General features: G+C 42.3%; 1 protein-coding gene across 2 annotated transcripts in view; it reads right to left on the bottom strand.

Annotated features, from left to right (window-relative positions):
- The window catches only part of GEMIN2 (gem nuclear organelle associated protein 2), a 464,095-nt gene that overhangs the window by 264,453 nt on the left and 185,345 nt on the right, over positions 1-14,297 (bottom strand). For both annotated transcript variants that reach the window (XM_044074221.1, XM_044074220.1), the window contains exon 4: positions 1,862-1,921. In XM_044074221.1, the coding sequence (XP_043930156.1) occupies positions 1,862-1,921 (60 nt within the window). The remainder of the gene's footprint in view (positions 1-1,861; positions 1,922-14,297) is intronic.

The following is a 14,297-nucleotide window of genomic DNA, read 5'->3' as shown; positions in this document are numbered from 1 at the left end:
GTCAATCCTTATGGGGAATCTGACTCCCAAATTTACATTTCTTCATTCAGGATGGCAATGTACCTTCAATAAAACAAACAATGGAAAAAAAAAAAAAAAAAAGAAGGAGTCCCCCAGTGGGCTACTTATCTGCCCTAGGGTTGGAAACCTCCATGAGAAAAACAACTTTCAGACCAAATTCAAAACACAGCATTCAGATAAAGCAAAGACGTTCTTATGTTCTGACACTTGTACATCATTTATGTACCTTAAACCTTGGACGTAGGACGCATGACACTTAGAAGAGCTCAGGCTTTGGTATGCTGCCAAGATGTACAGCTAGCCCAGCAGATATCAATGTTAGGAATGCAGCTGTCAAAAATCACCTTTAAGATGCTTCTAAATAAGACTGTAGATTCTTTTCAAGAGACCCACTGCTCCTACTACTGGAACTGTCTGGGTATCTATTTTCCATATTGCTCTCATTTCTGCCTGCAAATCCAGATATTTCATGACTCTCTCTGTATGCAAGACACTGTAAATCACTAGGTGTAGCAATTTCAGTGATCAATGCCTACTTTTATCCTTTTCATGGACTACTATCTAGCTTTCTTGCATCTGTTTTTTGACTTACTGGCCTTTTTCCAAGCGGCCCAAATATTGTCTACGTAATGTTTTTTCATGGATGTAAAACACACTGCAGAGTAGAAAACTTGAAACTAATGAATAAAACAAAAGGTTTTAAAAAATAACGCAAGCTGGAGACCAAATATACGGAGTGCTTTCATCCTGTTTTTATTAGGACGTCACAGAAACTGGATGTTAAAACCTAATAGTGAATTTAAAACTGGAGCTCAAAGTCACATGACTCAATGAGCCAATCAATGTTTACTAACAATTTATGAATGAAAGAGTTTAAAATACTCATTTAAACGCACAGTAACGTCAATTAAACCATAAAACTGAACATATACAAATCCCCACATTTACAATCTATGTCACTAAATAATTAATAAAAGCTACAACTTTTGAGCTAATAAAACATTTTAAATTTATACATACATTTATAGCTCCGGTTTTAAATTCACTATTAGTTTTTTTTCCATGGATCTGTTGCATTAATGAACACAAATTAGCATTTGATTTTGACAGTTTTTCTTGTGCTAGCATTTTTCTTTCCTCTAATTTCTCTCAATCTTTTTGAATATCTTCTATCTAGAAAATTTGGGCTTCTTGCATAACAGTATCAATACATAATTTCTTCCTTATCTTCAGTAGTCCAATCATCTTTATTGCTCTTTTCTCTTTTTTGGCCTGTCAGTTTTGTGGACTACTACTTCCTTCTACAACGGGGGAGGGGGGCATACTCCCCCTGAGACTGGCCTAATCCCATTGTAGGGATGTTTCCGTGTCTTGAGGATTCTACGCTGTCATTTTTTCCAGTCCTGGCACCAGTGCACATACCAAGATTAGGCACTTTTTTATCCTGGGACTTTCACATCCAGCTGTCTTTTACTGTTTAGCCTACTGCTCTCTATGATATATGCTACAGAAAATACAGTCTATACATCAGTGTCATCTTGCTGAGATTTTGCGAAAGAGTCCACCACATGAAGGTACTCACCAAGACTTGAAGATGAACTCAGTTCCAGCAATACTACTTTCCTTTTCTTACTAATTTTATCATCTCACTATTTGGACCCCATCAACTCCACCTATCTATTGACAATGTAAGTCGAGTTTCAATGAGAAACTGTACTACCACTGTCAAATATGCAGTAAAAAAGTCAAAGATGCCATGCATATTCCTGTAAGCTTGCCAAATACAATGACACTGAAAGCATATGTATGAAAAAAACAATGTGAAAAAAGGAACACTTACCATCATTACATTCCCATCTAGAGGCTGTGACTTCCAGTGCATTCTATGTTTGTTCACTTTCTAAGGAATTAAATTGAAAGGTACATGGACAAAAGTTAAAGCACACTGCTACTTTCCACCTACAAGCTAATCATTATTAATTTCATTTTAAATCATTTACTAGCTTAACTGGGTAGGTGCAATGGTCCGGAGACCCATTTCAGACATGACCTGAGCCAATGGCACTATATTATAGCTACTGAAACAGGCAAATCAGTTTAATAAATAATATAGACATACAATATGAAGTCATAAGAGCAGTAGTTATAAAAAAACAAGCAAAACAACTGTAGTTTATAGTTACTTCATGAGCTGTATTCGATGACCGTTTACTACTGTATTAGTGAAACAATTTTTGAATTCCAGAATAACGAGACCAGAAGATTGTATGCTGAAAATGTCACGGACCACAGGAGAGAACAATGTTGAATAATGAACCTCCCAACCTACGCAGACACAAACAGGTTCTAACATGGGTCCGGGGAAAGGGTCTGTCTGTTCATTCCTCTGGTGCTCAACATTTTCAGTGTGTGATCTTTTAGTCTCATTACCCCAGAATTTTAATCTGTTTTAATTGCTAATACAATAGTACACCTATCCGGGCATATGGTTAGCTTTAAAAGATATCATCACAAAATAAAGGTTCATAAGCTGCAAAAACAATTAGCTGCAACAAGAAATTGCAACAGTAATAAATAAATCAATTTATGGAACTGAAAACTTCCATCAGAGCTTTCTATGAAGTATGAAACCGAAGTCCAAAGTTCTAGACAAGTCATTCTACATCCAGTAGACTTAATATTTAACTCTGGGTTAAGTTACTTAATGTCAGCAAGCTAAACAATTTCTAGGAAGAAAGCACTTTTTAAGAAAAACATGAATATAATTAAAATGCATCTTGCAAAAGTAGTAGAGTTCAAGGTCATACATTCTATGAAAGCAATATTAAAGATCCAGTTAACATGCCTCTTAGAAAAGCCTGTATACCCCTAGAGAATGTAAGCTTCAAATGCAAGTAAAAGTAAAGTATCAAAGGTATTTGAAAATAAGGTAAAAGTTATGTAAAATGCATAGGGTATTGCTATAATTAAAACAGGTTTCAATCTTTGAAAGTATAAAGTGTTGTAGTGTCTGAGGTCAAACACAATCTAGAACTTGCTTAGCAATATTATTCTAACAGGCAGGTCCCCATCAGTGGACAGAGGCAGGAGGTCATCAGCGATGTGATACCTTAACTTTATGCCCTTTCCAGGACATCCTCGCCAAAATGTTTCTTCACTAGCAAAATCAGCATCTTCAATAAATAAAACTCACAGTAAAAGACTCCAAAAGTTGCTTCTGTCATGGTCATACTGTGGAGATAATCAGGGCTGTCTGGGCAACTGTCTGTTTAAAAATACCCATGAGGCTGAATGTGTAACTGTGTGGGAACAATACTCTTCCTGACGGCATGCTGTAATGAGCTATGTCAAGCACTCTATGCACTTGCTTTTGAAAATCAGGTCGCAATCCAGTTAAAAATGCATGCTTAATGAGGTACTTAAGCCACCCCCCCCAATCTAAAAATTATGTTTAAAAAGGGGGGGTACCCTAATTATTAATATATCAAATCTATCAACAGCCAAAACTTCAAAACTATGACCCACCACAGAAATATTCAATTACTAGTCATCTTAAGTGTGCAGGTAAAATACAAATAAATGTGACCCTCAAGCAACAAGTGGAAAATCATGCAGAACTGTTAAACATTCAGAAAAAAAGTACCACTTCAATAACATAGCCAAATGATACATGGGATTCTTGCACTACAAGAACCAAACCTAAAGACTGGCACATGCAGAATACCACTAAACAAGATTTGGTTTTATTTTTGCTTTAGTGTGACTTCATAGCATCCCACCACAACCACCAGTGAAAACGCTTACATATTGGCATTTTGTATGCTTTGGCTTTCAGATTCATTAACAATTTAAATGTACACTTGCACTACTTATAATTTATAAGAGCATGATGGTAAGAGTAAAGGCAGAAATGTAACCACCTGTAATCGGACAATATTTTACAAGCAAGCATAAATAAAATGAGGGCATCACCCAGGACAGGATACAGCCCCTCTCCTGAGATTGGGGTTGACTCTTTGTGAGTGGAATGCACGTAAATTTAGAGCAAGCAACATGTAAATAGTAGCAGAATAACAATCAAGAACAGAAATCCAAGTTCTGAAATTCAAATCAGTAGATCAAAATAATATGCAACAGCATTTATTTATGTTCGTTAGCCAGGATACTGGAATGATCTAAAAAGGACCAATTTCAGCTACTGCCCAGGATATATAGTAAAGTCCATCAGAAAATAGGGTCCTAAATGAAAGACCAGCACTGGTAGAGTTTTTAGTAGAATCTAGAACAGAAGCTGCCACTAAAAAAGGAATAATTAGTACAGCATATAAAATATTGCATGATTCATAGGTTGGTACTAGGCTATTGGCCCTAGGGCCTATACAAGCATGGCCATAACAATTCCCTGGATATTTCTTCCCGCAATATTTACTTCCCTGGACCCCTGTCTAGCAGGGTGACTGACGTAATCCCCGGGGTGAATTTCCTATCTCCCATTCAATTGTCAAGGTTTCTTACGAAGAGGACCAAGGAGGCACTCTGCTTGACATGTATGGGTAGCCTATTCCCGAGTATGTGGAGTCTTTGGGTCACGAACCTATCCCTCCAGCATGTTTTGTTCATTGGAATAACAAGGTTTATATCCCTGGAGCTTGTGGCTCTGAGGGATTGGGACTTCTTTAAGTGTAGCATGTCCAACAGCTCAGGGTTTGACATAGCCTTGTATGTTAAGCAAAAAATCGCCTCTGAGTAGACGTTATGCCACAAAGTATAGATGGAGTTTTTTTTAGACGGTCAGCACAGGGCATCTGCTTTAGGTCTGCGATTCTTTTAGTGAGGTATTTCTGCGGCCTTTCCAGCTGTTGCAGATGTCTTGTGAGGTACATAACAAACGAGGTGTTGTACTCTATAATGGGTCTAATGAGGGATGAGTACAGTAGGACAATGACTTCTTTTTCTGGATGAAAAGCCCTTAGTGATGAGGTGTGCCACAAAGAAGGATTTCCTGACTGGTGTGGTCATGTGGTTATCGAAGGAGAGATCACTGCCAACCTGTGTCCCTAAGTCTCTCATCACACTTTCGGTGTTTAGTGTACTGCTACCTATGTGGTAATTCATGGGTACATGTTTTTTTCTAAAGGGGATAACTATATATTTCTTGGCATTAAGCTTGAGCCCAGCATCCGTTTCTGTAAGGCCCTTTTACAGAATATCCACATCATTTGGGGATTCAATAATGGCTCCCAGTTTGCAGTCATCTGCAAACGTTGTTAGCCAGAGTATCTTAGTGTTGGCCTGTACTTCACAGAAGTAGGTGCTAAACAAGAGCGGTCCCAGGACTGAACCCTGAGGTACTCCACTTGTCTGGAGCTGGATTTGGAGTCGGCTACTTTTACAGTGTGGGTTCTGAAAGTATGCCAGTTGGCAACCCATCGAGTGACAAAGGGATTTATGCCCAGCTTAGTAAGTTTATCTATGATTCCAGCGTAGGGGATTGTGTCGAAGGCCTTGCCGAGGTCCAGATAGGCTGTGCAGACTGCCTTACCCTAGTCCACAGCTCTTGAGACTGATTCAAAGAAGTCAATCAGGTTCATGAGACAAGATCGGCAATTCACGAACCCAGACTGGGTGGGGTCCAGTGTTTGAAGGTTGCCAATGTGTTTGTTTATAAGTTCCATGATAATGCGTTCGATACCCTTGCAGATCAGGCTCATCAGACTGATGGGACGGTAGTCCCGGGATCCAAGGTGGATTCCCCCTTCTGGAGTGGGATAACTGTAGCTGTGCGCCACTCAGTGGGCACAAAGCCAAAGGTGAGGCTATGATTAAACATGACACTTAAGTGAGGTGCTAGTTCATTTTGTAGTTCATGTAGTACACAGCCTGGGATGTCATCTGGTCCCAAGGATGCTGTATTCTTAGTTTTGGAGAGTGCGGTTCCTACCATTGTGGCCGTGATTACCAAAATTTGGCCATCTTTTGGTATTGAGATGGGCCCTTTAGAAGGTGAGAGGGGGTGAAGTTGGCACAATCTATCTACCAGGATATTGGCAATATCCTTGGGATCAGTGTATTTAATGCCACACTGTTGTAGCTCACAGTACATCTGAGCACTGCCATTTAGATTCTTGACATAACTATAGAATGCCTTGTGGTTGTCTTTGGAATCTTTGCAATTTTATTTTTGTAACTAGCTTTGGAGGATTTTATGAGGGATCTCAGCTTTTTACTGAGGCTGGTAAGGAAGTTTTTTGCATCCTGGGATTTTCCACTTTTCTGCAACAGTTTCTTTCTTCTTTTGTATAGTTTGTTTATGGCAGGGGACCACCAGATTGGCTTCCTTTTTTTGGAGGAGAGCGTCTTGGTTCTATTTGGGATGGCACGATTCATGCACAAGTGGATGTGCTCGTACAGTGCCTTAGTGCAGGATTCAGTAGTCGAACTTTCAGCTGCCATCTGCATGGGTGTCCTGAAGTTTGTCACTTCAGACTTGAGTAGCATGAAGTTGGCTTTGGAGAAGTTTTTGACGGAGGTTTCCTTACCTGGGGGTGGGGGTGGGATGTGAATGTCAAAGGTGATTTGCTTATGGTCAGACCTGACCAATGAGGGGGTGACCACTGGTGTGGAGCATCTCCCATGTTGGAAATGACCAGGTCTAGGATATTGGAGCCCCTGGTGGGACAATGGATTAGTTGATCCAGGGTGTTGGAATTTATGAATTCCAAGAACCGTTGGGAAAAGGTGTTGTACCAGAGTAGTTTTCTCAGGTAATGTCAGGGTAGTTGAAATCACCCAGTATTAGGGTGTCTGGTTGTATCTTAATATTTTCCAGTATGTTTTGAAAGGTGCAGCAAGAATCTTGGGGCATGGTGGGGGATCTGTAGCAAGCTACAATTTGGATTGCAGTCTTACCTAGTGTTAGTTGCACCTGGAGAATTTCAGATGCATTGTGTTGGGCAACTAGCCTGGAGGTGTGAATATCCTTGGTGAATATGGACACTCCTCCACCTTTAGTGTTTTGGTCTTGGTTTGGTGGCCGAAAAGTGTGGCAAGAGTTGTAGCCAGGTATTGCAGGGGTGCTCTCTGGAACCTTGAGCCAGGTCTCAGTTACTGCACAGACATAAATGTTCTCCATTTTTAGGAGTGCTCGAGAGAGTGCATTTTAAGGTTTAGACTTCTAACGTTGAGTAGCATTACCTTCAGATTTTGCATCCTTGTATCGGTTACAGTGGTGGTTTTGTCCTTTGAACCTTGCCTAAAAAAGGCACTATAGGGGTGGCAAGAGCTTTAGCCAGTAACCTGAATCCCAGGTGTGACAGGTGCAGACCATCTCTGGCAAAGCATCGTGGTTTGTCGATCATGTCATCCCAGGCAGACAGATACTGGATCCCCTTTGAATGACACCAGAAGCTTAGCCAATTGTTGAAGTCAATCATTTTGTCCTTATACTGTGGTATCACCTGGGCGAAGGCAGGATGCTACTCAGGGCTAGGGTCATACCTACCTAGGCCACATGATCAGAGAGCTCTTCCATGTCTCTCCATGTAGTCCAGGGAGGTATGTCTCAAATCATTCACTCCAACATGGACAATGACAGAGTCATATTTGTACTTGTGGAGTGACTTGAGGGCATGCGTTATGTGGCAGATCCTGGCACCAGACAGGCAGCTGACTGTAATTTTCTCCTTGTTCAGCCTAGTGAGTGGGGCATCAGTGTGCCTGACTATAGAGTCACCTATGACTAAAGTATTGGGTATGTTGTCAGGTGCCAGGATCCGCCACATAACGCATGCACTCAAGTCACTACACAAAGTACAGATACGACTCTGTCACTGTCCAAGTTGGAGTGAATGACTTGAGACGTACCTCCCTGGACTACATGAAGAGAGACATGGAAGAGCTCTCGTATCATGTGGCCCAGGCAGGTATGACTCTAGTCCTGAGTAACATCCTGCATTCGCCCAGAATTATACCACAGCATAAGGACAGAATGATTGACTTCAACAATTGGCTAAGTTTCTGGTGTCATTTAAAGGGGATCCAGTATCTGTCTGCCTGGGATGACATGATCGACAGACCACAATGATGCACCTGTCACCCCTGGGATTCAGGTTACTGGCTAAAGCTCTTGCACCCCTATAGTGCCTTTTTTAGGCAAAGTTCAAAGGACAAAACCACCACTGTAACAGGTGTAAGCATGCAAAATGTGAAGGTAATGTTGCTCAATGCTAGAAGTCTAAACCTCAAAATGCACTCTCGAGGCACTCCTAAAAATGGAGAACGTCAATATCTGTGCAGTAACTGAGACCTGGTTCAAGGCTCCAGAGAGCACCCCTACAACTCTTAACACACTTTTCAGCCATCAAACCAGGACCAAAACACTAAAGGTGGAGGAGTGTCCATATTTACCAAGGATATTCACACCTCCAGGCTAGTTGCCCAACACAATGCATCTGAAATTCTCCAGGTGCAACTAACACTAGGTAAAGATAGCAATCCAAATTGTAGCTTGCTACAGATCCCCCACCATACCCCAAGATTCTCACTACACCTTTCTAAACATACTGGAAAATATTAAGATACAACCAAGCACCCTAATACTGGGTGATTTCAACTACCCTGCCATTACTTGGAAAACTACTCAGGTACCAACACCTTTGCCCAACGGTTCTTGGAATTCATAAATTCCAATGCCCTGGATTAACTAATCCATATTCCCACCAGGGGCTCCAATATCCTAGACCTGGTCATTACCAACATGGGAAATCGATGCTCCACACCTATGGTCACCCCCTCGTTGGTCAGGTCTAACCATAAGCTAATCACCCTTGACATTCACATCTCTCCACCACTCCCCAGTAAGGACACCTCCGTAAAAAACTTTTCCAAAGCCAACTTCATGCTACTCAAGTCAGAAGTGACAAACTTCATGACACCCATGCAGATGGGCACTGAAAGTTCGACTGCTAAATCCAACACTAAGGCACTGTACGAGCACATCCACCTGTGCCTGAATCCTGCCATCCCAAACAGAACCAAGACGCTCTCCTCCAAAAAAATAGGAAGAAAATCTGGTGGTCCCCTGCATAAACAAACTTTACAACAAAAGGAAGAAACTGCTGCAGAAAAGTGGAAAATCCCAGGATGCTAAAAACTCCCTTAACAGCCTCAGTAAGAAGTCGAGATCCCTCTTAAAATCCTCCAAAGCTAGTTATCAAAATAAAATTGTCAAAGATTCCAAAGACAGTCACAAGGCATTCTATAGCTATGTCAAGAATCTAAAAGGCAATGCTCAGATCTGCTCTGAGCTACAACAGAATGGCATTAACTAAACTGCTCCCAAGGATATTGCCAATATCCTGGCAGATCAATTCAGTGCAAACTTCACCCCCATCTCACCCCCTAAAGGGAACATCTCAATACCGAAAGATTGCCAAATTCCAGTAATAACAGCCACACAGGTAAAAGCCGCACTCTCCAAAGCTAAGAATACAGCATCCATGGCACCAGATGACATCCTGGGCTGTGTACTACATTAACTACAAAATGAACTAACACTTCAAAATGAACTAGCACTTCACCCAAGTATCATGTTTAATCACAGCCTTACCTCAGGCTTCATGCCCACCGAGTGGCACACAGCTACAGTTATCCCACTCCAGAAGGGGGGGATCCACCTTGGATCCTGGAAAATACCACCCTATCAGTTTGACGAGCCTGATCTGCAAGGCCATGGAATGTATTATCGTGGAACTTATAAACAAAGACATCGGCAACCTTCAAGCACTGGACCCCACGCAATTTGGGTTTGTGAAGAGCCAATCTTGTCTCCTGACTCTGAATGACTTCTTCGAATCAGTCTCCAGAGCTGTGGACTAGAGTAAGGTGGTCCACACTGCCTACCTGGACCTCTCCAAGGCATTCGACACCATCCCCCACTCTGGAATCATAGATAAACTTACTGAGCTGGGCATTAATCCCTACGTCACTCAGTGGGTTGCCAAATGGCTTACTGACAGAACCCACACTGTAAATGTAGCCCATTCCAAATCCAGCTCCAGACAGGTGGAGTACCTCCGGGTTCAGTCCTGGGACCGCTCTTGCTTGGTATCTACTTCTCTGAAGTACAGGCCAATACTAAGGGACTCTGGCTAACAAAGTTCGCAGATGACTGCAAACTGGGAGCCATTACTGAATCCCCAAATGATGTGGATATTCTACAAAAGGGCTTTACAGAAACAGATGCTTGGTGCCAGAGCCATGGGCTCAAGCTTTATACCAAAAAATGTATAGATATCCCCTTTGGGAAAAAACATGTACCTGTAAATTACCACATAGGTGGCAGTACACTAAACACTGAAAGTGTGATAAGAGACTTAGGGACACAGGTGGACAGTGGTCTCACCTTCGATAACCACATTGCCACAACAGTCAGTAAATCCCTCTATGTGGCACACCTCATCACGAAGGGCTTTTCATCCAGAAAAAAGGAGGTCATTGTCCCACTGTACTCATCCCTCATTAGACCTATTATAGAATACAATGCCTCACTTGGTATGTACCTCTCAAGACATCTGCAACAAGTGGAAAGGCCACAGAAATACCTCACTAAAAGAATCACATGCCTATAGGTGATGCCCTATGCTGACCATCTAAAACAACTCCAGCTATACTCTGTCGCATATTGTCTACTCAGGGGCAATCTCTGCTCAATATACAAGGCCATGTCAAACCCAGAGCTGTTGGACATGCTACACTTAAAAAATCCCAATCCCTCAGAGACACACAGTCCAGGGATCTAAACCATGTCATCACAATGAACAGGACATGCTGGAGGGATAGGTTCCTGACCCAGAGACTCCCCAGACTCTGGAATGGGCTTGCCCATACATGTCAAGCAGAGCACCTCTTTGGCCCTCTTCAAAAGGAACCTTGATGATTGGATGGGAGATGGGAAATTCACCCCGGGGATCACATCAGTCGCCCTGCTAGACAAGGGTCCAGGGAAGTAAATACTGTGGAAAGAAATAGCCAGGGAATTGTTATGGCTATAGGCCCTAAGGCTGATTGCCTAGTACCAACCTATAAACCTATGAACAGACAAGGGTCCAGGGAAGTAAATATTGTGGGGAAAAAATAGCCAGGGAATTGTTATGGCTGGGCTTGTATAGACCCCAAGGCTGATTTGCCTAGTACCAACCTATAAACCTATGAACAGATCATTAAGGAGAGAGCCATCTTCAGTTAGAACTTACACCACAGGTATTAGGACTACTTAACTGATCACATTTTCCCAGGGTATGAGCTTTTCTGTCCCCCATATTAAGCCTCAGTGAACTTCACAATGCCTCTTTTCGGTTCTGAATAAGTGAAAGGCTTTAAAAAACACCTAATCGCCTAAAATAGCCAAAGTTCCTGGAACAAATTAAGGAGATTAGAGAGAGGATTAGATCCTGAACATTGATCTAACATTGTGTGGCAAGTACCCATGTCGTGTCTGGCAAAGAAAAGGTCTATTTTCAGCAATTGTTAGGATAGTCACTAGCCAATTTTAATTTGCCCTCAATAATCATACCTTAAGAGAGGGAATATATCCTGTCTTGGGTGATACCTTCATTTTATCTGTGCTTGTTTCAATAAGGAATGGGTTTAGCATAATGGTCAAGTTGTCGCATCATAAGCACAAGGTACAGTGTTGTTTCTGACCTTGGGTTACTGGTTAGGCTTAAAATGGCCTTTCAGAGTAGCTAGCCTAGGACTCACCTATGAACCTAAAATCATGGTTACTAATAGCAGCAACCAGGAGACCATATTCAATTTGCAGCATCTTGCAAAGGTAATGCAGGATGACCAAGCTAATGTGACTGAAGATTGCTGTAGCCACCAGGTTGAGAAGACACAGCAAAGATAGGGTTTGGACACTGCACTGCACATTCACACAGTCAGCCAAAATGATGACTTCCTGGGCCCTCTCCAGAGAGACCAACACTATAAAACGTCTAACTCCAGGACTATAAGGGTATCCTCTAAGAGGTCAGCAAACACTTCTCATAACTCCTGGTGACAAGAGACTGCAGCCAAGTTAAGTGCCGTCTGCATTGGTATTTCTAGGGGTTCCTGGAGAGGGTTACTAGAAGCTAATTGCCCAGAAAGGGGAACACGATGGGATCCCTACCTGTGAGATTTCAGTCACACCATCACCTCTCACACTCTGGATGCTGAAGAAGGCTTGTATGGCAGCACTTTGCACTGAAAGTGAAGCTTGCCATGACAGAACAGGAGAAATCTCCTCCAACACAGTGATGTACCAAAAGGTATTCACAAAGTCTAGAGATACTACTGATATGCCCCATGGGAACAGGGGCTTGAGACCCTGCAGGGTAACCATCTGATACCAGATGTGCTGGTTGAAAGTACTGAGTTCTGTAACAGAGCAAAAGGCTTGTCCTCTCAAGACCAGAATGGCAAAGAATTAAAACCTCTGTGGCCCCATCTAAAAATGGGGCAGCCTCTATGGCTGTTTTCAACACTGCAGTATGGGCATACCTTACGAGCTCTGCTCCACTGACAGTGACTGGTCCACAAGCACAACTCATTCTGGGAGAAGGCTGTTTTTCTCTAGCATGTGGCCAAAGATGATCTCAAGTACAATCTATCCATCCTTTGCAATGGCACTCAACTTGTAACAAATTCTGGGAAACACCAACACATAACAGGTCATCCCAGAATGAAGTATTGACTCCAGCGGCATAGACAGTGGTTTTGTCACCTTCAGTGGCTTAGACAGCTTGGGGTCTCACTTCAAGACTATGCTGCTTTACCACAATCTTTGGTCAACAAAAATACTTCTCATTTGGAGTTGGCTTGACTTAGAAAGGGAAGAGAAGGTGGAAGGAGGGGGACTCAAAAAGGCCCACTTACAATGATGAAAGCCTGTTTTCTCTTAACGAGGTCATTAATCGGGTCCTAGGTTTGTCTAACCAAGCAATACTTATCCCTTATAGTAGGCAACTAAGATAATACTCCAGAGTTCTTATTCAGATGACAGTCTCACAATCTTTCCCAGGCAGACTAGCTTTGGTCAAAAACAGCCAGCACAAAATTGCAGGTAGTTACAAGGAAGCCCACAGCAGAAATGACTGTCAGGGTCTTCATAAGCTTCACCTACAGCCTTTGCTTAATCGTTTTCCATACCTGACCAACTAAAAAGGAACGAACCTGGGACAGAGTGAGACGAGTATCTGGTAGCTCTAGGTCCCAGTGTGGCACAGAAACACATGCTCTTACTGTACCTGTCTTGAACTTTAGGATTATGAAGAAGAGTATCAAAAGCGGTTATGGTCCATGAGACTTATGAGGGAACAAACAGATTACAAAGGTACCAGGTGGTATGTTTGATAAGCACTTTTGCCTACTCAGCTGGGGATTTACACAAGCCATCTGCTTTTCTGGGAGCCAAAGTGGTTTAGGCAGAGTACTGCCATGATGCCTAAACTGCAGCTGTAATAACTGGCTCTAAGGAGGGGATAACAGAGGGCTACTCAGGCTTCTTTTCCCACATATATCACTATGTATAGACAGACAAGTCTGACAGCATCAAGTTTTTTTTTTTTTTTTTTTATTTGTAGGAGGACGACTCATCTTTGCCTTTTGCCTCACAGATTATTATTGTCTTACTTGACAAAGGTCTCCAAATCCACTGAATCCAGAGGAGCTTGAAAGGGAGGGAAGTCTTGGGCCTCCCTTATCCTTACCAGCTGTCATCAGTTCTTCTATTTGCAAGTCGGCAAGCATTTGTCTGATGAATGAGGGGTGATAGGCAATTAGAAGCCTATAAATGTGTAAGAGAGGCCAGTTCTATGTCTGTCACTGGTTTCAAACTATTCCTTAAGGGTAAATCCGAGCATCAGCAACTCCAGCTCCCGCTAAACAAACATCTGACTGGTATCCTGCTCTGTGGTGTGGTCCTAATGGGCTCTCAATGTCAGACTTTTCTTCCTAAGTGCTTTTTGCCCCCATGTCTGCTGACCATCAAGCCACTCCAATCAGACTACGTCCACTCTTTCCCACTTACTAAAAAACTGAAATTTTAACGAAGCCAACTGGCACACAAGTTCCTGAACTGCAAGATATTTGTATATCAGTACAGTAGACTGACAGCAGCCATCTGGAAGTGTCATCATATAGGCAACCATGAAGGTTACTTGTGACCTCACCAGCAGCCTGATAATAAAAGAGTTTGAGAGACCCAAGTCCATCTCTTGGTGGGAGGACAAGCT

The sequence above is a fragment of the Protopterus annectens genome, chromosome 6.part0 (assembly GCF_019279795.1).
Source record: "Protopterus annectens isolate FY-2018-M chromosome 6.part0, PAN1.0, whole genome shotgun sequence".
Taxonomy (NCBI): Eukaryota; Metazoa; Chordata; order Ceratodontiformes; family Protopteridae; genus Protopterus; species Protopterus annectens.
Note: the sequence above shows the minus strand (reverse complement) of the source record. Positions and strands in the feature narration are given on the sequence as shown.